The 24,501-nt window shown below is 42.6% G+C and overlaps 1 protein-coding gene and 1 pseudogene across 1 annotated transcript; one reads left to right on the top strand and one right to left on the bottom strand.

The window, feature by feature from the left end:
• Nucleotides 1–5,321: 5,321 nt before the first annotated feature.
• Nucleotides 5,322–5,978, top strand: LOC132648471 (sentrin-specific protease 2-like). Its single transcript, XM_060369992.1, has one exon. It carries the CDS (start codon nt 5,322–5,324, stop codon nt 5,976–5,978), a length of 657 nt encoding a protein of 218 aa, XP_060225975.1.
• Nucleotides 5,979–12,700: 6,722 nt separating this feature from the next.
• On the bottom strand, nt 12,701–23,834 carry LOC132648702 (ribitol-5-phosphate xylosyltransferase 1-like; annotated as a pseudogene).
• Nucleotides 23,835–24,501: the final 667 nt, after the last annotated feature.

Raw genomic sequence — 24,501 nt, forward strand, 5'->3', positions numbered from 1 at the left:
CTGAACACCTACCCCAACCAGCCTCTCATTAGGACAACTGTTTTCTGCTCTTAGAATCCTGCTAAGGTTTCCCATGTGTCTTATGCACAGTGTAGTCAGAATATGAATATTCCAGGAGCCTATACCGATGAAAATATTAAATCCCATCCCTTATTTTAACAAGATGCTGTTAGCACTCCAATGAACACAGCAAGAGTTAGGCCAGACAAGAACTGTCAGCTGCAACTCAACAGTCAGGGTGAAAGGTGGGAGAGTAAGTATTCAGAGCAAAGTGTGACAAAAAGATCTCTTAGCAGCTACAGATCTCTGCCCATATTCTAGAAGGCAAACGTCAGGCTCTCTTTTCCTTATACTTTGGTAGAAGTTATTGAGAGGGTGCCTGTTTTTCTAGCCTCTTCCCTAGATACACAGGCTGTGGCGTTAGTCTTGACTTGTTGATAGATATGTGCCCAGGGAGAACAGTCTAGGGTTGGTGAATAGCACATAACCTCCCCCTGAACCCCAGAAAAAGAAGCCCCAAACTAACTGGGGCACTGTGTACCCTCACTTGTACAGGCCACTGCCACTCTTGACAGCATGTTTCCTTCTGATCCATACTATCACTTAGCTTTTGAGGAAAGTAATGTTTGCATGGCTTTAGCTCCTTCTTGAGGAAGAGGCCAAGAACCTGAAAACCCTCGGCCTGGCGCCCCAAACACCAGCAGCATTCCTATCGACTGAGTGGCTGGAGGTGTCACACATCCCACAGGCCATCAGAAGTGGGTAGTGGCAGCGAGACAGAATGCTTGGTCTAAACCCTCCTTTCTGTCATATTCAGTCATGATCATTAACATCATAAAAGAATGGACAGACATAGAATATATTTGCATACTATGCTTTGGAAATGGATTTGGGGTGGGTCCTAGAGGGAAAATTGAGTCCGGGATGTCATTTAATAGGATGGAGACAAGCTTGATTCTCATATGTAATTCCAGAACTCAGGAAGGGTCTGGTAGAGGGATTGCCTGCGTAAGGGGCCATACTAGGCTACTGTATTAGTCGGGGTTCAGTGAAGAAACAGAACTAATAGAATGAATATATACAGGAAAGTGTAAAAAGGATGGATCACATCTGGAATCAACTAAAACTCAAGCACCTGGGCACATCTGTCAGGAATTTTCTTTTCTTTTGTTTTTTATTTTATTTTTTATTTTAGAACCTTCTTTTTCTTTTTCTTTTTTTTTTAACTTTCTAAAAAGATTTTCGAAATTATACTATAATTACATTTCTCCATTCCCTTTCCTCCCTCCACACCCTGGCATTTCCCCTCCCTACTCTGCTTCAGATCCATGGCCTCCTCTCCTTTCATTAATTGTTATGGCATTGCAAATATGTATATCAGTATGCATAATCCCAAATATAACCTGCTAAGTCCATAAAACGTTGTTGGTGTGAGGAGTTTCCGGGAGGCTGTTCTGCACTGGGCATCTAATCGGTGTGCCCTTCATGAAGCTGGCCCCTTCAGACGGGATTTTCCTGGACTGGGTCATTTCAGAGGGATCCTTTGGGGTCAGATGACCCACCCTAAATTTGGGCCACACCTTCCAGTAGAAGCCTGCATAAAAGATCCTGGAAGAAGGGAGTCTTTGCCTTTTGTCCACTCACCCTCCCTTTCTCTGGCAAGTTCATCCATCTTGCTGCTGAGGCATTTCTTCACTGGCATTACAGCCTACTTCTTTGGGATTTCAACAAATGCTGAGGACCAGCTTAGACAGCCAGCTTTGTAGACTGAACAAACTACGGGGATCTTGAAGGTGGTAGGGATTAAACCGTGGCCTTTGTTTATGCACGGCATACGCTCAGTAATTGCTGATCTACAACCTCCCTTCCTATATCCTATATTTTATCATTCGGGGCTCTTTGTATCCAAGGCTGACTGTGAAAGCCCCACGCTGCTTAAGATGACCTTGAACTTGTGGTTCTCCTGCCTCTGCTTCCAGAGCACTAGGAGAAGAGGCGTGCCCCATCACATGTAGTCGTGTGTGGTCTGGGAAGCAAACCCAGGGTTCTTATTTGCTGGGCCAAGAGTTCCACCAAGTGAGCTCCACTCCACTCCAGCCCAGCTCTGCTGCCCCACAACTCAGCCCACACATGCTGACTTCTTTGAGAGAGCCTGCACACAGGCACACACACACATATGCACACACATACACACGGGAACACAGACAAACACACACCAGAAGCTACAGAAAGAAAGAACACAAGGTTAAATGTCAAAAATGTCAAACTGTGTCCAGAACATGAAGTGGGGTTTGGAAAGGCAGCTGTGACGGCCATTCTTGAGTGTCAACTGGATTCCAGTTATCTGGTATTATGTAAAACCCCAAAATGAAAAGGCACACCTGTGAGGGATTCCTTGCTTAATTTTAATCCGCATCTTTGAAGAGGGAAGCCGAGCCTCTAATCCAGGCCACACCTTCCGCTAGAAGCCTCTATAAAAGGCGCTGGAACTAAGGAGCTTTTGCTATTTGCCTGTTACTGCCTAGCTGAGAAGAAGTCCATTCCTTCACTGTCCTTGCGGTCTACTTGTGTAGAATTCTGGCTTTTATGAAGACCAGCTGAGACATCCACACTCATGGACTGAAAAACTACTGGACTTTTGGACCTTCCATTCATAGGCAGCCATCTCTGGACTAGCTGGACTTCAGCCTGTAAGTCATCTATCTAAACTCATCTATCTGTCTGTCTGTCTGTCTGTCTATCTATCTATCTCTCTATCTATCGTGTGTGTGTGTGTGTGTGTGTGTGTGTGTGTGTGTGTTCTGTTACTCTCGAGATCCCTGACTAAACCTGCCAGCCTTGTAATCAAGGGGAGCCCAGTTGTCCAGATGCTTTGGTTCTGCCCCTGCAGTTCTCTGCTCTGAAAATCTCCTTTGGGTCAGAGATGAAGGCAGGAAAGAGCTGAGAGGCTCGCTCCTCTCTGTGGTTTCTCTCTGCCCTCTTGTGGCCGTTGCCTGAATTTGCAGGGTGAGAGGCATGGCCATTCCACCATGATCCACTAGGATAAAATGCCACTCTCTTTGCTCACCTGGCAGAGTTTATTGCAGTTCGGTCATTTATTTGTGTTGGGGGTGCGGCAACTGTTGGCTTGCCGCAGCACACGTGGAGGTCGGAGAATAATTCGGGTGACTGGGTTCTGTCTTTTATTTTGAGTGACTCAGGAATTGCCCTGCACTGGTCAGAGTTGCCAGGGAGCAGCTAACCGGGCTGAGCCATCTCCTTGGTCCTCCGTTCTGTTTGGCAACGATCAAATCATATATAATCTACAAAGCTTCGCGACTAATCAATCACATGTTATATGAGTTTTATGGAGATATGGTTATGTGTCTAGATTTTTGGGAGTGAGAAAAGCAGCTACAAGCAGGTTTAAACACATGGTTTGGTCTCTGTCTTTCAAGGTTTAAGGACATAGAAGCTTCTCAAACTATTTCTAAAAGCTTTTAGAAAGGATAACTATCTTTTCATTTATTACATTTTTTTCTAATTTTGTTTTGTACATTTTAGCAATGATTTTTACTTAGTTCTCCGGTACACTGTTTTTCTGGGGGGGGGGGAAGAGAAATAGGCTTAGTATGAATCCTAGCTTTTATTTTTTTAAGATTTATTTTTAATGTGTATGAGTGTTTTACTCTCACATATTTAAGAGCAGTGTGTGTATGTGTGTGTGTGTGTGTGTGTGCGTTTCCTGCTTAAAGCCAGAAGAGAGTGTCAGCTCCCCTGGCACTGGAGTTACAGGTGATTGTAAGCTGCAAAGACAGGGTTGGAAATCAATGTGTGGTCTTCTAGAAAAGCATCACTCTTCACCACGGAGCCATCTCTGCTGAGTCATCCTAAAAAGATCTCTCCAGCCAAGCAGTGGTGCTGCAGCTTTTAATCCCAGCACTTGGGGGTTTTTTACATTTATTTATTCATGATATGTGCTGAACTTCTGCTCCTCTGAGTTCTTACTGATCTTGGGTTTGCTTCAGCCAGCAGGAGTTCCAACAGGAATTCCAGGAATGAAAACAAGCTTTAAGACACTAGACCTGGGCAATGGTGGGCAGGGCCTCCATTCACCAATGAATGTTGCCCTGGTGCATAAAACCACATCATAACCAGCTTGTGGAAACTGGCCTTCCAGATCGTGGTGACAGTGGAGGGAGGCACACAGTAGTCTTGCTTCTAACGTGTGTTGACTGCTGTCTTTGGCTGAAAGACTCTGACACTCATTGTGATTTCCACAATTTCAGGTTCTATAGAGGCTCCTTGTGCCCTAGAGCGATCCTTCTCCCTCAGTAGGATACAACAAAACGCAGAGTGGGAACTCCACAGACCTTTCTATAGGGGGACTGAGGAAATGCCACCCGAAAGACAAGATTAGAGAAGATCAGCTATGTGAGAAGTGTCCTTTGACACTGCGACCTCCTTCTGTCTTGGTGGCCTAACTGACCCCAGTGCCAAAGGAAACCTGTGTTCTTCCCCTGCGGTTTCTGGCCTTGAACCACCATGTCTTGTGTGGATAAGACATCTCCCAGTAGACTAAGGTGCCTTCAGCCATCAAGAGGACAACACAAGAACTCCCACAGAACGCCCAGCTGATCTGCACTTTGACTTGGACATCGGAAAGCTGTGTCATGGCCGGCAGCCAACACCTGAGCAAAGACAATCCAAGTAGTCCCTCTATAAGGCAGCCTTGCAAGCAGGGTAAAACGATAAGCCCTGAACAGCCAGAGAAAGGCCAGAAGAGGAAACGCCAAGAAGAGGAAGAGGATGATGTATGCTCCGAAGAGCCAGTCCAGTCGTCGAAGAAGCTGAAACAGGAACAGCATGAAACAGAGCTTGGGGATGAAGAGCCTGACAAGAGCCGAATATGGTCACCCCAGGAAAAGGGTCCGTTACAGCTAATGGGCCCACAGTGTGCCAAAGGCCCCCCGGAAGAGGCTGTGACTGAGGAGTCTGTGGGTGGAGGCCAGGGTCTCAAGCCCCCCCACAGCAACAGGGAGGAAGAAGTTGAGAAACACCACAATGAAAAGTGCCCAGGGCTGTTGGAACTCCTCCAACCTGACGTCCCCGTGAGCTCTGGCCCTCACAGCACTCACACAAGCACCATGGACACCTCCAAGACTCTCAAAGGTTGTGCTGAAGGGCAGAATCATGAATCGGAAACAACTCAAATCTGCACAGACAGTGTCAGCAATGGCATGCCCAGCAGCAAAGTGTCAACACCTGAGGTCAAGAAAAAGGCTCTTGAAGACCAAGAGAAGGGCAGAGGGCTGGACCGTGGTCCTGCTGTCACAGTGGACATGGAGAAAGAAATCAGCAGTGCGCTAGGCCCTGGGTCAAAAGATGAGATCTTGAGCTGTGCCTTCAAACTGCAAATGACTCGAGGAGACCTGTGGACCCTAAGGAACACCCAGTGGCTCAACGACAAAGTCATCAATTTTTACATGAATCTTCTCATGGAAAGAAATCAAAGTCAAGGCTACCCGGCACTTCACGCATTTAATACCTTCTTTTACACCAAGTTAAAGTCTGGTGGCTACAGGTCAGTCAGAAGATGGACCCGGGCAGTAAACATCTTTGCCAAGGAACTTCTCCTGGTCCCAGTTCACCTGGGCATGCACTGGAGCCTGGCGGTCACAGACTTAAGAAAGAAGAGTATTGTCTACATGGACTCCACGGGACAGAAGAGACCCGACATCCTTGAGCTGCTTTTCTGCTATCTGCGGGAGGAGAGCAAAGCGAGAAGGAACAGCGACCTGAGCCCTGTGGAGTGGAAGCAACACAGCATGTCGGCAGAGGAGATTCCTCAGCAGCTGAATGGGGGCGACTGCGGCGTGTTCGCCTGTAAATATGCAGATTACATTTCCAGGGGCCAGCCCATCACCTTCTCCCAGCAGCACATGCCTCTGTTCAGGAAGAAGATGGTGTGGGAGATCCTGCACAAGCGCTTACTGTAGCAGCGCCCCCTGGCGGCCACTGCGAGGCAGCTGCTCCGAGCTCTTTCCCAGGTGAGGCTAAGGACTGCAGGTACTGGGTGTGGAAGAGCCTTGAACAAGTTCTGAGTGTAAAGACTGCGGCCAGCACAGCCGCGGCTGCACAGACAAACCCTGTCGGGACAGAACAACAACAACAACAGAAGACACGTGTGCCCACCGAAAGTGAGAAACCATCCGGCCTGCACAGCGCATGCTCACAAGCACGCGGCTTTCAAGATTCATCTGTGACTGAGGTCGATGCTGGATTGAATTTTGCTGTTTTTGTTCACAAGTTTTATCTAACTGGCAGTGGACTGCTTCTGGCGATTTTCGGCCTTTCGTTCTCGACTGCTTGTTTGCATTAGTTATTTCTGAAAGGAAGGCCACCAGTTGCCTGTCTCCGAGTGAATCTCCGGTTGCCTTCCGGTACTGTGTGCTACCACAGAAGCGTCACAGTGTGCTGCTGTTCACAGGACCTGAGCAATCCAGGAGAAGTAAGAAACGCGCCGGAGGCATCTCAAGATACTTTCCAGCCTGGAAGTAAAGACATCTATTTTATTCTCGGGAGAGGAGTAACTAATGCTAGATGTGCATTGTAAACCCGGAACTCCTTGAAGCCTCACCCTGCTGAGGGCTGTACTAAACTGTTTATTCCAAAAAAAATAAATATATATATATTTATATATATATGTAAATAAACAAATATTTATATATAAATAAAAATATATTTTATATATTATATATATAAATATATATATTCTTAAGCTATTTTTGAAGATGTTTTCTTTGTATATATTAAGCTGAAATTTAATATGTCATGTTAATGTTTATATTCTGTCACCTTAGCCCCACTATTGGTATAGACTTAATATATTTAGTGTGAATATTGCCAACTACATGATAATCTATTTTTATACAGGAAACTTTAATTTTTTATTAGCAGTAAATCTTACATTTGTGTTGTTATTCAATAAAGTTTTTATTTAATAAAGTTTGGAGTTTTTTGAACATACTTTGCAAGATCCTGTGCCTGCTGTTCCTTGCATGGTGTAGTGAGGTTGTCCGAGAGAACTGGAAAGCAGATGTCTGAGACAAGATCCAACAGAGTAAGCCGGAACCTGTTCATACATCTGCATGCTGAAATTGCTCTCCTTCCAAACTTCTGACCTGAAGACACTTTAGCCAAGACCTGTCCTCACCCTAGGAGAAGCTCAATATCGCAGCCAGGGCTGCCTTGAAAAACCAAACAGAACAACCAAAACAAAAAAAAAATGTGATATCAAGACTTCAAAAATTCAAAGTTTTAACATAGTAATCAATGGAGTTCTGATACCTAAAATTACTTCTCATCATGTTAAAACCACCTCTGTCCAGACCTCTGGACAAAGAAAAGAATGTTGATGTTTTTAACCCCAGATAATTTTTTTTTTAAATCCCCAAGCTTTTATTATGACTTAAAAGTAGAAGGCTCCAGAAGTTCATTTTTTGTAACTTAAAAGAATTCATATGAGCCTCACGGAGTTTTCAACTTGGATCTATCTACCTGTCACAGGTCAATTGAACTGCAATCAACAGACTAAGATTCCCCAACTTTTGCCTGTTCCTGATGGAATATGTGTGTGTGTGTGTGTTGGGGGGGGGGGGGCTCCAAATGTAAGAGTTTCCTTTAAGTTCCTTAACTTTAGCTTCGGTCCCTAGTCTGAATATGTCTCGGCAGATATCCACCCACCTGACAGTCACCACCCAGGAACCAGAATCAGAAAACAAACCACACCAAAAGTGATCTACAGCACCCAAGCCCCAGGCAGTCCTACAAAAGTGGAGAGCCTGGGCTTGCTAGGTGATGTGCTCCAGTCGAGCTGCCGTGATTGATTCCTGTCTTTTACCTTGATCAGGAAACCAGATGCTTCTGATGAGTGCCCCATTTCCTGAATGAATCCTCTCCCAGGCTTTGATTAACATGCCAGGCTTCCTGGGCCCCTACAATGGCATCCTAATTTCAGCTGAGGCCCATTTACAAAATCATCTATGTCACCCCTTATCCTCAAAAAAGACTGAAAATGTTCAGTCCAAAGGAAACTCTCTGGCAAGGAAGACAAATGGCTACTTGGAGTGCCTACCCAACAAACCAGGCTGCCTCATAATGACCTCCCGGCTCCCTTGTTTGAAAAAAAAAAATGTACCTGTAAAACCCAACTAGATCAAGATCCATCAGCAGGTTGATCCATTAGATGAAGCAGTTTTGCAACATGATAGAGCACTCACCATACTCTGTGCAGAACAAGGATGTGATTGTGTGGCTGTAAGAGAAAATGTTGTTCTATGCAAACCACTCAGCAATCATTAGAGATTCCTGTACTCTCAGAAAAACAAAAACAAAAACAAGCAAACAAACAAACCCTGTACACTGCAGACAAAAAAATGACCCAGAACAGGGGAAGCCCATGGTTGCCATTCTCATTTCCTTGTTTTTCCGGGTGATAACTCTGTCTTCAGCTATTGCAGAACACCAGACACTTCTGTTTCTGCTGATCATCGCTGGCTTGTGCATCATAAATGTCTTAACTAGATACAGAAATTTTGGTCTCGGTGCCAGTATACTGATATTTATTAAATCCCAGTGTGAACAGGTGTTAGGCCCACCGAGTGCCCAATTACCAGAGAGACAGATGAAGGTAACTTGGAGATGGATTGCTGCAAACAGAAGAGGTTTATTCAGGCCAGTGAGTGATGGGGGTGCTTTCCAAGTCAACAGGGAACAGCCCCGAGAGACAAAGGCATGGGGTTTTTAAAGGAAAAAGCAAGGGAGGCGTGGGGGTTGCAAGTTTGGAAGTACAGGATTGGGTGAATGGGGTTATGGGGTAGTTGACTTTTAATATCATTGGTTCGTTTTAGGCACCCACGTCCAGTTAGGCCTGCCCCCGACATCTGGTGGATATCTGATCTTCAAGTTACACCCAGAATGTCCTGGATGGGGGAGCTGTGGCCATCCGGACCCGTTGCCAGGCACCCTATCTCATACTGCAGGCCTGGACATTCTTTGCAGCAGGATGGGTCTTGTCCCCATTCACCCACTTCTCCTTTTTCCTTGTCCTTCTGCTTTCTGGAAAACTACCGGGAGAACTTAGTTTAATTAATATGGGGTATAGAATTCATAAAGAAACCTGTAAATCTAGCCTGCTCCTTTCACAGGTAACCACCACAGGGTCAAGAACTTGACTCAGAATACAACTTAAGTGGGGGATGGAAGTGATGGTGAACATTATGTTTCAAGTTACTGTGCTTAACAGAACTATCAAACAAAAAGCGTGTCTAGCCTGTAAGTCCTACTTGTCCAAGGACAGAGGAGGTCTCAGAATGCTTGGGGTTGTTGTTCTGATTGCCTGGTCTAGTTCATGGAGGATACAGACCGTGTGTGGTCACTCCTGTGAATAAGCTTGTTTGCCCTTGACTGCACCTAGATGGAGGTGTCTAAGGACATGCAGGCAGGAAGTCTCCCAGTGTTCCTGCCTCTAGGTGCACAAGGCCAGGATGGACACAGCCCGTGAGCCTTTAGGAACACATGACTATTGTACCTTGGGACTGCATCTTGAGAGCACTCTCAGGCACAGTCTTCACACCAGGGGTATCTGGTCCTAGCATCTGAATGAAGTCTCTTCTTTGTTAAAATTTTAATAAATAAATAAACAAATAAAAAAGCTTTGTTTTCTGAAAGAACGGAGATCTGTGTTTTTGGAAGTTGAATGAAGTATTTCCAAACTTACATTTTCAACACAGGTATTTTCGAATATAATTCTCAGCCTTGTTTTAAGTGCTGTACCAACCTGTTTTTTCGGAAAAGTGAACTCAACTTAAAGCTACTTTAACATTGTTGGTACAGATTAAACTGAAATTAATTTGTTACTCATTAAGAGTATTATTCCCCTTCACATCCTCACTGTGATTTAGTATTTAGCCTCAATAGTTCCAGTTTCATAATAATTGGTTTTACATGTAAGAGTTTAACCTTTTCTGTTCATTGCATAATTTATAATGGTATTATGAAGTCTTTATTTTATAAAATCCAAAGATGTCCAGAACATACTTTATAAGATTATGCTCCCACTGCTGCTTTTATGATGCATTCAAGATTTTCTGACACAACCTAGGGAGCAGATAGCTAGGGGATAACCCATCAGCATTTCTGTCATTCAAGCATCCTACATCAAGTTCTGATTACAGCACTTAAGGGCTTTGTTGCCTGAAGTTCTCCAATCTTCCACATTTCTTCTGCAACTCACTTCCAAAGTATTAAGAATCACATGGTCAGGGTATTGTAACAACAGCCCAACTCCCAGGACCGATTTTCCGTATTAGTTCCTTTTCTTGTTTACTATGAAAAAATATTTTGACAAAGCAAGGAGAGAGTTCATTCTGTATTCCACAATTCAAGGATATAGTTGATATATGTAGGAAGACCTAGTTGGTAGCTGAAGCTCAAGCAGTTGGTCACATTGTGAACTGGGACCAGAATAAGTTCCTTTGCAAAGAGGTTTAGTGCCTGCGTCCATCTTTTGACCAACCTGTATCCCCCGTTCCATTTTTAATTGGATTATTTGCTTTTTTTGTTATCTAGTTTCTTGAGTTCTTTACATATTTTGGATATTAGTCTTCCATCAGATGTGGAGTTGGTAAAAATCTTTTTGCATTCTGTAGGGTGCTAATTTAATTGATAGTGTCCTTTGTATTACAGAAGGTTTCCAGTTTCATGAGGTCCCATTTATCCTATTACCTGTGCGATTGGTGTTCTGTTCAGAAATTCATCTCCTGTGCCAGTAAGTACAGAGTTTTTGCCTGCTTTTTCTTCTATCTGGTTCATTGTATCTGGTTTTATGTTGACTGAACATAGCTGTATCTGTTGGTCTGGACAAGTTTTGAAAGGTATTTACTTGAATAATAGTACTATTGAACTTTTAGCATGATTTTAGCAGAACCCATTGTAAAAGATTTTAGATCACCTTTTAAATTCCCTCAAGCTCCCCCAAAGCATCTATTTTGCCTGTTTCCCTCCTTTTATCACGAATTCAATTCTGCAAAAAAGGGTACACTTGACACCCTTACAGATAAACACTGAAAATCACTCTTTTTTTCTTTTTTCATCCTGAGATCCAAGGTAATTGTCTGCTGTACTGATGGGACAAACAGCAATCAACAGCTAAGATAGTGTCATCAAACCATCTTCTGTAAGACAGCAAGCAGCAGTAAGCTAACAGCTCCAGGAACATGACCTGGTGCCTCAGGTATTGCCAAGTTGACAACTGTTGGCTCCTAACCTTCCATGCTTACACTACCCTGCCATCTTCCTAGGATGAACACTCACCATCCTGAACTCTACTCACAGCATGGAGTCTATTTTAAAGGCTGTGGAGCCATTAGAAGGGGACTGGCTGGCAAAGCAGGTCCTGTGAGACTTTTACACAACTCTCTTTAGTCTGGCGTTCTTCTACCTGGTCAGCCGTGATGCAAATAGTTGATGCCTGACAGTTCTGCTAGCCTGGATACATCCATTCTTGCCTCCTTTCTGGCCTTGGTACCCTGCAGATGTCAGAAACTATGAGCGAAAATAAACCTTTCTCCACTTGTTCCTGCCGTCTGTCTTGTTACTATGTTAAGGACACAGATGCTTTTCATTCTGAGAAGAGAGTATGACCAGTTAGTTGCCTTGAGCAAAATCCTCATGGAAACAAGTTTTTAATGTTTTTTTTCTGACTGCAATAACCAGTGTTTTAACATATAATGCTGTTTCCCTAAAGTTTGCAATTTCTAATTTTGGTACATAAAATAGAACGTGTTATCAAGTGCAATGTTTTGGGACTATATACATTGTGTACTAGCCGCAACTTGCTAATTCACATACAAATCACCTCAGAGTTGATACAGTTTGTGAAAGCATGTAACACCCACTCAGGCACCTTTCAATTATATTAAAATAATTTTCATGTTGTATAGAAGAGCCATTAAGTTCATTGATGCTATCTAACTTTGCAGCCATTGTTCAGCATATATCCTGCTACTGACATGACCAGATGTCAGCCCTAGTAAATAGTACTCTATCAGTTAGTTCTTTATTTTATGTGTCATATGCACATGTGTGCATGGAAGATAGAAGAACATGTCAGGACCTACTGAGCAATACTTACAGATGGCTGAGTGTGTGCCATGCATGCTGGGCACTGAACTCAGGCTATATGCAAGAATAGTGAGCACTTTCAAACACTGAGCCAGCACTCCAGCCCCTAAAGTGGGTTAAAGTCAGTGAGCATGGTCAGTAAATGCTGGCTTCTTGATCTCGGTAGAACTGAACCTGAGTCACCTGTCTACATATCCATCCATCCACCAATCTATCTATCCACCTAATTGATGTGTTTGTGTGTGCACGCTGGTGGGGTGGTCACATGACAGCCCATGAGACTCACTTCTCTCCTACCGTGTAGTTTCTGGGGGACTGAACTTAGGTCATCAGGCTTGGCAGTAAGCACCTTTAACCACTTAAGTATCTTGCCAGGTCAGCCTCAGTAAAATATCGCCATTTCTTTGATCTTGTATACAGCAGTAGCCAAAAAGGAGAACATTTGGGCCCTTCTGTGAAACTGAGTTGCTGGAGCCACCTTATCAAGTGCTGTACATATTCACACTTAAGAACACACACTTACAACTAGGTATGATTAACCTTTATTATTTATAAAAAATGAGCTTTCTAAAATATTAGTAAATTTCCACTTTAGTTCTGTTTTGAAGTGTTGGTACCAGTGAAGTAACATTTTTCTTCTTTGAATCATTTCTTGTAAAGTTACAGTCTTCTCCTTTTCTAAAATGGCAGGAAGCTCCTTCCAGTCCTTGATGAAGATAAAGGGGGCACCCATGGCCTTGAGTAACTGCAGAGGAGCGCTGTGGTGACTGGACATGTTTCCACAGTGGCCAGCTGTCATCACATCTTCTACCACAGGAATGGAGCCAAACGAGCAGGCCTCATATATTCTGTAACACTCTGTGTTCACTCCTACAGGACACAAAGTGAGGTCACTCTGAAGCAAAGCATCTTGGTAATTCTTAAGACTTTCATTTGTCTCCTGAGGCTGCCACCTAGGAAATTAAACAAACAACAAAGAAATCCCTGTAAGGTTTTACTTTCCTATGGCATCTTTTTTGAAGCAAAACTTTTAATGTCAGTTATCAAAAATGTGAACACATCATAGAGATGATAAATATGAGAGGCATTGAAAATGTTGGGCCAAACACATTTCTTAAAACTTCTTTAAGTTTTGGGGGTTTGGGTATAGCCCAGCTGCTAGAACTCAGACCTAGTATTGATCATCATCTATCCATAAACTGGGTATAAAATTCCCTAATTCTAGAAGTTGGGAGGCATAGGAAGAATCAGGAGTTTAACATCATCCTGGGCTAAATACCGAGTTTGAGGACAGCCTGTGCTACATGAGACTGCCTAAAACAAGTTTTTTGTTTTGAACATTTGAAAATGATCTGAACATTTTATTGCTGTATATTTAAAAATATCCAGTGATCAATCTTCGAATGGGTGTATTCATTCACTCCGTAATTCCCGAGTGTCGAGTTCTCTCGTCTTACTCTGATGCAGCTGTGCTGTATCCAGTGGTGGGCATTAGGTCTTTGAGTTAAGTCAGGACATTTTCTAGAAAGTCTGAAGCCCTGTGAGGAAAAGCACAGAGGGGCTTCTGGAGTGACAGGGCTGCATTTTCGTATGGGTGATTACTGAATGTTTCACTGCCAAGGGCTCAGAATCAAGAGCTGTATGTGAACAGGCAGGCTAGTGCAGACGTGGGGAAGAGTAGAGAATAAACAAAGATGAAGGTCATGCTTGTGCTTGTTATGCCCAAGAACTGGTAGGGAGGCCAGCAAGGTGGAAGTAGAGGAACTGAGGTGAGCAGTCAAAAACCACAAATTCTGCTCACAGAAGACTCACCTGTAGTGTTCTGATGAGGGAACGACATAAGCAATAAACATTTTAACATTCAATCTGGCTGTGGTCTTGAAAATGGAATGAATATATAGGCCACATACATGCAGAAGCTGAGCCTGGCATTCTTTTCCATTTGTATTCTCTTAGTGAAAGAAGCACCAGTCTCTACAGGGAGACTGAGGAGGTGTCAAAGGTTAGGACAGAAGGTATAAAGCAGTCTTTGAGGAGAAAGGGGGAATACTTTAGGAAATACATGAGTGATGGGTTCTTCAGCTTTCAAACTGTCTAAACTTATGCACAGCTGCGTGAGTATGGCTATGGAGTGGGCAGAAGGGGAGACTAGACAGGTAGGGTTCGCTAGATGGGGGAATTAGAAAGGGGAACATATATGCAGGGCTGGTTGACTGTAGAATTTAAGCTGTGTAATTCAGAAGTTGATACAGGGACAGGAAGAACAATCAGGGGATAGTAAAAACCATGTTGTAAATTCCAGCTGAAGTGTGGAGTCCCATTACAGAGAATGAGTTGGAATGGCAAGATAGGATGGTTACCAACAGAAATGCTAGAACTCGAGGTCATGGAGAGACCTTGTGGTATGTGAAATGAAAGTGGTCATTTAGGAAATGACCATAACAGGAAATGGCTGATCGAAGCCTATGATCTATGAAGGGGAGAAAGAAAGAAACCTTATACCAAGGTGATGGAAGGATTGCCTAGACTTAGAAGTCACCAAGAATTCAGACAAGACTGGTGTCAGCCAGAGGGGCACTGGAGCTCCAGTCTTTAAGGAATCAGGGTTTTAAGGCGAAGGTGAAGGCTCAGGGCTACAGAGTTCCAGTTACACACACTGGCATGAGACTGAGAAATGGGGTTCCAGGTGTGGAAGGACAGAATTGTCTAGAAGCAGCAGGAACACAGAGGGTAGTACATGACCTCTAGCTCAGCTCAACCAGAACCATTTTATTGTCGCGCGCAGCCTTCACCGATAAGGATGACGCGGCAACAGAAGATTTGTCCAGCAGAATCTTTATTATGAAGCTCTTGCAGGTAGATGGAGAAGGACCTCAAGCCTTGTGAGTGCTCTGCTTAAATAGCCCGCAGGGCTACGTGCTCGTCTGTAATTGGTGCTCCGCACAATACCCAATTAGCATGTGTTCTCTGATAGGGAGAGCACTCAAATCCATATTAGCATCCTGTGGCGCATGTGCTGCTGCAAGATACAGCACTGACAAGAAGAACCAGGAAACAGGAAGCCAGCGCCATCTTGTAATGGCGAATGCGGCTCCCGACATTTTATTAGTGCTTTTCCTCCAGTAAGACTTTCCTCTCTCATACCACCTCTCACTCACCAGCCCTTCAGCTGCTGTGTAAGCACCCCCCTGCCTTATGTCCTTTGCTTTGGATCCCCTCTCTAAATGGACCCTGCTGACTCCTGTGCCCTCTTCAGGCCTGTATATAATGTAGCCCTCCACCTGGTGCTCTCCTTCGCTACCTGAAAACAAATGTTCTACCCTCCACCTCAGTCCTCTCTGTGGCCTTCTTGTCTTTAAGTCTCTTCTTACATGGCATTACCATTTCCTGACACACACTGTTTTACTTGTCTCCTCCAACAAGTGCTATGAGGGCACTGTTTTTGTTTTGTTTTCACTGTTCTTATGAGTAAGATGGTTTTTGGCATTTGGCAGTTGTTTGGTAACTCAGAGTAAATGAATTTAATACATTTACATTAATAGTAATTGTATTAAATTCATAGTAATTAGTGATATCCATCTAGAAGGCAATTTCTGTCACAATTAAAAAATAAATTTCTAGATCTAGAAGCATATGTTTTAGGCATCCATTCCCTGGCCACTCAGCTTTATACTCCATGTGTTTATTTAATAGCAAAAGAAATTATTGCAAAATGACTTCCATTACTCCATCAATACTTTCTTCCTGAGTATAATGGGAAAGACTGGAGAAAAGCCAGTTTCCTAAGTTTTAGTTACTGCTGTACCTTTAGACAGGAGGCTGGAATAAGCAGTTACCACTGTTTCTCTAGAAACCTATTTGTACACAAGGTGACATTCGCATTGGAGAGCCACAGGAAGGAACCATGCAAACATTGAACTTACTGCTCTCTTGCAGAAACCCAACAAAGTTTATTACCTCCATCTTGTTTCAAAATGTTCATTAGTGGTTGTCTTGATGAGTTTTCATAGATAGTTCCTAAAAATTACATATGTAGGGCCTCTCATCATGCATCATCGACCTGCTGGCTTCAACCACGGGAAACTTTCTGTATCTATAAAAGCAAGTAATGAATTACTATATGGCAGGATGCCCCACAGCTTGGCTTGTTAAGCCATGTGTTAAAGACCATGGTTTCTAAGCACACTGTACACCACAGACATTAAGAGTCCTATTTGTCCACTAAAAAGAAAATATACTGTTATAATCATGAACTCTGAAAAGTTAATTTCAAAAAAATTCCAAAAATAAAACAATGAATAAAACCTGTGTTGGTATAACATTCTTTTGAAATGTATACACCTTACCCTTGTTCATTCAAATGCTGATTTCTTCCTCCCGCCCGCCCAACTCTTTGGTTTCACTCCGGATATTGCCTAGTAATACTTATTTTAAGCATCCTGTCTCAACTGTGTGCAAACAGGCCAAAATAAAGAAATTAGACACAATGTTGAGCTGGGAGGAGCCAGAGGACAGGAAAGAGGGGAGGAGCCAGAGGACAGTGGGAGGAGAGGAGAGCTAGGAGAGAGAGCTGGAGGACAGATCTTGGAACTACGTGGAGATGGACTGGATCTAATATTTCACAAAAAGCAAGTATAACGTGGGAAATCTAAATGTTAGGAAACCATGAGGGCTTGGAGGTTTAGGATGGAGTAGCTATTGCCCAGCACTGTGATCTAGGTTAACTAAATAAACCCAGTCTCTGTGTGGTGATTTGGTTATACAGCTGTTAGGACGAACAGCAGTTTACTAGAAGATATATCAATCACCGCTTACAACAAACCTGTTATTATACAGAGGAGGCTCATTCCATGGGCACTGGTTTGCATATAAATGTGTGCCTGTAGTCTATGCTGTATACAAGATTATTATGGCATTTTGGGTCAAATAACTTTTTGTTTGAAAGAGTGCCATAGACTGCACCATGTTTAATAACATTCCTGGGCTCTACCCCCTTGACACCAGTTGTTATAATTCCCCCTCTTCAGTTGAGACAACCAAAAGGTTTCCAGATGCTACCCAATGTCTCCTCATCGGGAACAGGGTGAGGCTGGCAACACCAGAATGACTATGCTTCTGTCTTCTATTAGGTGAGTAGGTGATGTCATACAATGTGGAAAAAGTATAAATATTTCTACAAATACAGACTCTTTTCAATAAATAGATTTTTCTGAAGGTTGGGTGTACTTACAAAGTTTTTGAAATTTTAAGGCTGGTCCCAGCCTAAACCTGTTCGCCTGGAATGTTGTCCATGTAGTGGTGGGAATACCTGTCCCTGGAATTTCTCTAGTGACATCTGTACAGCTAAAGCAGTCTGAATCTACAAATGGTGGTAACCAGTGACATAATAATGAATGTTGGATTTAATTCTGTCAGTGAGATGATTCACTTCATCAACAAATATCTGAATACCTACTGTGTATAAGCATTATTTTAAAATTTACTTTTTTTAAATTTATGTGTATATTAGTATATTTGTGTGCCTGCTTGTCTCCATGTGTAGCCAAGCACCCACAGAGTTCAGAACAGGGATTCAGAGCCTTGGATGGCTATGAGACACAGCATGTGGGTGCTTAGAACTGAATCTGAGTTTCCTATATGAGCAGTAATTGTTCTTAACTGCTGAGCCACCTCTATAGCCCATTTCTACAGAACTAATTTAAATCAGGGAAGAAAACTCCTGACCTCAGAAAGTGTATATACTACTGAGAGCCTATCTCTATTAAAAATCTATCCACAGAAAGTTTAAAAAATGTTTTCCATTTTTTTTAAACTGGAAGATGATTATATATTGAGGACCCTAAATATCATTTAATTAACCTCTGCTTTTACAGTTGAGATTAACATCAAGTCAGCCAATCACAAACCCAAGGGAAGTCTATACAGTATATAAAAATATTGCCACAACAGTATTTGTTTTCAGTAGAATTATGGCTCTGTCTTTGTTCATTTTCTGCTAAACATCTCTTCAGGACACTACTAAGCTTAAAATTTTATCCTATATCCATTTTTAGAACAAACAAGTACTCTTCAGTTCTCCTCAGAAGATGGTAAAATACAACAAAGTAGTTACTATTGCCACTGAGGCTCGAGGCCACTCTTTTTGATGGTAGGAAAGATAGGCCTGCCTCATCACCAGTGAGCTTACTGCCATTTAAAACACCATCTTCCCTGTTCTGTTCAGAACACCCGAGGGATGCCTTTCTTATCTTATACTTACGTCGCCACACCTAAAGGCCACTGGAAAACATCTGCGCCATTAATCCAAGGGCTGTCGTATGTTATGAAAAGCAGGTCCACAAAGCCTCCATTTCTTTTGAGGAACTGCATTATCCAGTCATTGTCACAGTATTCATTTCCAAGCAAGACAACAGCCAGATGCCGCAGTTTCTGGGTTTGCATTAAATTCTGTGCATACAGTAACCACTGGGTGGCATGGGAGATCTTTCCTTTTTCTCTTCAGTTTAACACAAGGACCGCGTTGTCTATGTCTATGGAGAAGTACCCTGGAACCACACCTGGGCCAGTGATGAAGCAGTCGAAAACAACACACCACAGGCAAGAGATAAACAAAGCTGAACAAAGGAATTTCAATAATTTTATATAAAACCTAGAATAAGATTTAATTAATATTCTCGTTGGAAGTGCAATTTGTATAATGCAAGTTCTTCTGAGCAAGTGGGACAGAATAATAGAAAGCTTTGGATGTAGAAATTCAGCTAGTATATGAGAGTGGACTCTCATTTCTTCACTGAAGGCAAGGCAGTAAGATACAATGTAAAGGAAAGCATCAAGCTTCAGGAGATTCTGAACATAATTAAAAGGATTTGTGTGCATGTGTGCCACGGTGTGCTTGTGACAGCCAGAGGACAACTTGGAGGAGTTGGTTCTCTCCTTCCACCATGCAGACCTTGGGGTTGAATACAGGTTGTCTGAGTTAAGGGCAACCACTTTTACCTGGCAACTCATCTTACCAGCCCTTAAAGGGTAATTTTATGTAAATATGAAAGTACATAAAAATAAGTATTGAAAAATACTTATATATCTTCCATCAGTAGAAATATAAAAATGTGAGTGAGATTATACATTAAATTCCTAATAGCAATTCTTTAGTGAAGAATAAAAAGAGTAGGAAACAAAGAAAAGGCTTTTATTGGAAACAATTCTGTTAGGAGGAAAGTTAAACATAAAGAATTCCTGACAGCTGAGATATGTTAAGTCTGAGTGGTTAGCAAGTGGGAGAATGTTGTATTTTCTTCTTTGCAATATATTTTTAAGTCTTCATAAAAGGAATAGACATGCTCGATAACTCACACTTTCACCCGCTGCCTCAAGCAATCACTGCAGCCGAAGTGTTCTGAACTTTGGGAGTCAAAGTACAAGGGAATGAGCAGTTGGGAAGTGAAAACAGTGAGTGTGGACAACCATTCTGAAATTCCGGATGAGGATCAACAGAGAGTAGTGGGGGAGGAAAATGAAGGAGAGAGAGGCAGCACCTGACAGAACATGGTCTGAGAAGAGAAGGATGGAATGCACAGAACATCCTGGAGTAGGGAGATCACCTCCTAGAGAGCTCAGGGTGAGGGAAGGCCTGAGAGAGAAGGGTTAAAGATGCCTGAGCATCTAGTTAAGGCAGAGAATTACGGATGCCCTCACTCTTGGCGTGCTAGGAATAAGAATGTGCGCCCCACTCCCTGTCCATGTGGGGCTGGGAACCACGTCGAGATGTGCGCATGTTCAGTGAGAGTTCTACCAACTGAGGTGTATCTCCACCCCTAGCTACTACACTTAAAACACGAAAATTTCCTACTATACACTAACATTATAAAAATAAGGCTTGTGTATGAGTAGTATAATGTACAGAATGAGTGCTAGGTTCTAACTATCTAAAGTTATTACTGAAAATACATTAACTGAAAATAATCATGTACAGAATTCTAATTTCCTCTTGTGGGTTACTTAGCATATGTGTAAGAATCAGAACTTACAATGTTCAATATATTTTTCTACCGCTTGCCTCAACTGAAAAATGTCTTCAGAGTAAGCACTTCCATATAGAGTGCCCAGAGAAATCATTTCAGTCTGAAGTAACTGTGCAAACAGTATAGTTTTGGAATTCACTTAAGTTAGCACCAGTGTAACGTGATATTCCATGAGACTTCATTAATTTTGGATACATTATCTACTACTTTTCATTGTTTAATAAGGTATTTTAAAAATCTATCACAGAACTTGACTACAAAGTTTTCTAAGAGGAAGTAACACGGTTTCTTCCATGATGATGTAAAATCTTGCATACAAACCTAAGAAAGGCAAACAGGGCTTAGCCTTTCTTGGTGGTAGTTAATGATGTTTTGCTTTAATCCCTTTTCTATCACTGTGGTAATACCAAGTAATCATAAGGTTATGGTGACGTGTATGACTGTGCCTTCAGGGAAGAAATGAGAGTCTCACATATTCCACTCTATAGACTAGTTGAATTCCAGAAACTTCTCTGCAATGTTAGTCCACTGACATGTTCACTGATCAACTACAAACACAGAGAGCAATTAATGCATGCAATAGACATTCACTTTTTTTTTTTTTTTGGACTGGCCATTGAACCCAAGGTGTTGCACATTCTATGACAGTCTTCCTGCCACTAAGATCCACTTACTCTTTCAAGCAGTGAAATCTAACTAGTGTGAAGTTTAGGAGTATACACACAACCTACAATGAGATTAGAACAATGAGACTAAATACCTGTTTACACTGCATGTATGATTCCTCTGAGAGAGTCAAGCAATGACAGGCTCGGGAGCTAGCTGAGTTGATAAAGTGCTTGTGCCATGAGCATGAGGACCTAAGGACAATTCTTGAACTAAGATAAAAGGCTGATGTCGTGATGGAGAGGCAGATCCCTGGTGCTCACTGTCCAGACAGCCTAGCCTAATCACTAAACTTCTATGAGAAACCTGTTCTCAAAACCAGCTGATAGCTGCAGGCTGCCGAGGTGTATATGTGGGCACACATGTGAACATAGGGTGAAGGGAGAAGTGGTGGGTTGTACAGAGAAGGAACTGGAGGGGAGGGAATGCAGGTTGGACTGGATCATGTATTCATGATCTAACATGTATTCATGTCCTCATGTACTAACATTATATAAAATATTTAATTGAAGACAAACAGGGACAAGCCAGGTTCAGTGATGTACACCTGTAATCCCAGCACTGAGGAGGCAGAGGCAGGGAGATCATTGTGAGTTTGAGGCCAGCCTGGTCTACAAAGCAAGTCCAGGGCAGCCAAGTCTACACAGAAAAACATTGTCTTGAAACAACAATAACAAAAACGAAGTAAACATGTAAAAACAACTAATATTTATTTCCGTTAAAAGCCAACTGGAAACAGTACTTTCATGATAAAACTATGTTTTTTTCTAATTAAAATCATCTTAATTCTATTTGAAACTTAAGAAATTATACAGTGATAAGTAAGTTAAAGAAAAGTAACATCCTTGAAAGTCTTGGCAATGCACTGGTGGTTTAGAATCTAAAAATCAAAACAGAAACAGTTTTGAATTTTGGAAAAGAAAGGGAGCCTACATAATTACGTAAATCATAGTAGATATGACATAAAATGTTTTAATAAGTAAAAGTTGGACTCTGAGTATTTCCACGTTAACCTAACCACGAACAAATAGTAAATCATGAAAGTAATGTTTACTTTCGTCCTTTGAGGCATAGAACATTGTGTTCATTTACCAGTCAAGTGCATGAAATGTGGAACATGAAGCTTTCCATATCATCAGCTAAAACCAAAACAGAAATAAGACTCCCCAGAATTTATTTACAGACTTTTAGTTTCTTTCTTCTCTGCACTGGGGACTGAACCCAGGGCATGGCACATGCCAGGCAACTCATCTGCCACTGAGGCAGGTCTCCAGCTTTCCCTCCAAAATTACCTTGAAATGTCTAATTTAATAAGAAAACGTTTACTAAAGTGCAAGCTGGACCTATTTATTTATTTATTCATTCCCAGGATTGATTTCTGTTTTCTTCCCAAGCTGAAGCATAAAGATATAAAGTGGTTTATAGAAGTATAAATATACTGTGCATACTATATGATAAAATAGAGAGCATACTTATGAGAGTACATTCCCTCCAGTAGGTCCATGAGGCGTCACGCGGCAGGCAAGGTTAGTGTTGTCTAACAGTACCTGTACTGTGTTCTTCCTACAATCAACTGTCCTTCCCTCCATTGCGCAGTCACGTCGGGGGATCAAGAGTGCCTTCGAAAACATGTTCCCACAGATATAAACCTGGTAGTCAAAGAACAAAACCAGACACATCTGCTGTCTTAGCCATTTTAGAATGTTAGGAAAATGTATGTTTTATTCTTTTCTCATTTGACTCTGAGCTGAGACGTTTCTCTCCATGGTCGGTTGCAGCAGTGACCGAGACAATCCTCGATCATGTGTGGCAGCTTACTGTATGCCGGGTAGACTTCAGTGGCTGTAGTTGTAAAGATTACAGGATATTGTACTTATACCGAGGAACCCCAAATGTCACTGAACCCTGGCTACCCTTCATATTCTGAAGCAAAATGTATATTATAAACTAAAATACCATCATTATTAGAATTAATTTAATATCGTGACTGGAGAGACTAAATGACTTGCGCTGAAGCCACAAGTACACCAAAGCATTCAGTGTGTCAAGGGGATAGATATCACCTCCCCATTTGCTCAGACGTCCTTGAAGGCATGATCCCCTCTGCAAGCTGACAGACACTTCATCCTGTCTCCTAAGGGCAACCACAATGCTTTGTTTTGTTACATGAGGTAACATTAATATGCAGGCCTACAACCTCTGAGAACCCCTTGTCATTTATTTTGAAAGATATTCTTTGGTCCATTTCCATTATTCCATGCTCTTAAAGCCACACTAACAACCAGTGTGAAAATTTGGGCCATTGGATAAAACATCCAAATGTGTTAGGCTAAATAATGCCCCGCTTCTCCAGGTCATAACTTAATCTCTAGATCCTGTGACTATTGTCTTACACAGCAGAGTGTCTCAATGTGACCTAGCTGCTGAGGTGCAGAGCCTTCCAGAGACACAGACACACCAGCCTTGAGGAAGGCAGAAGCTGTAACGTTCTCAATCGCTCCATGGGCAGTTCACTACAGCAGCCTTAGCAAACTGTGCTATGTCAGTAGAACACCTTGAAGGGAGGTGCCACTGTAACAAACAGTTACATGTGGAAGGGGCTTGGAAACTGGGAAATGGGGGTGGCTGGAAGAACTCTCAAGAGTAACTTTTTTTTATTTTTATTTTTATAAGCAAAGTCTACTTTAGATTGCCTGAAACAGACTGCAGAATAATTCAGATGCTCACAGTTCATTTAGTGAGCAAGACTCAGAAGAGAGCAAGGAACACAGTAGAGAAAACCTACATTGCCTTAAGTACAGACTCCCCGAAACTGACTTCGTTAAAGGAAATACACAATCTAGCAAATTCCATACCAGGACAGGATACACTTTACACTGTCTTCTCAAGCTTTTCCTGTTACACTGACTTTCCAATGGCTGCTTTGCCCCACATTTGTACACTGTGTTTGTGTTTCTCTTTTGTGGGTTTGTTTAATATTTGCAGATGATCTTCTGGGCTCCTCCAAGGGGCTTGGGTCACTTCTCCAGCCACACACCCTGCAGCACACACAGCTTGTCTTCTAAGCTCCAGAAGGCTCTATTCCATTGCTGTTGCTCTTCTTGGTGGTCATCTTATGTTACTGCAGCTGGCTGGGATGGACTTCCCCAATAGCCTCTCAAAGGCTCTCTGCATGATCCCTTTAATCCTGGGCCTTCAACTGCTGCTGAGGCTGCACCTTCAGCAGTGGCCTCTCCTGGCTTCTCCCAGAGCCAAGTCTCAGCTGATCTCCACACTCCTTCATGCCTTCAAAACCAGTACCACCTGGGTGACTCGTACACTACCAAGTTCTGTTGCCAACAGCCTTGGCCACCTCTGGAACACAGAGCCTGTGTGTTGACCCCGAGAAAACACTTTCCAGAAGGCTTTACGTTAATGATGCTGGGCTCTTAAGCACTGCTAGTTCCTCAGCTGAGGCTGACCAGCACTGATTGTCTCAGTCACACAAAGCTTTCTCTTCAACTGTGCTGGTCTTTGTTAATCACAGCTGATTCTTCAGCCCCAGCTGTTCAGACACCACAGATTTCTCACAAAAATGGCCCAGCAGAGTCTTTGCTTTCCTCTGAAACTTGACAAGCCAGGCCTCTATTGTCAGCACCGCTCTCAACAT

Source organism: Meriones unguiculatus, chromosome 17 (genome assembly GCF_030254825.1).
Source record: "Meriones unguiculatus strain TT.TT164.6M chromosome 17, Bangor_MerUng_6.1, whole genome shotgun sequence".
In the NCBI taxonomy this organism is placed as follows: Eukaryota; Metazoa; Chordata; class Mammalia; order Rodentia; family Muridae; genus Meriones; species Meriones unguiculatus.

What these genes read in the sequence shown, in the direction of transcription:
- LOC132648471 (XM_060369992.1), top strand. Translation starts at nt 5,322, where the DNA reads ATGGAGAAAGAAATCAGCAGTGCGCTAGGCCCTGGGTCAAAAGATGAG.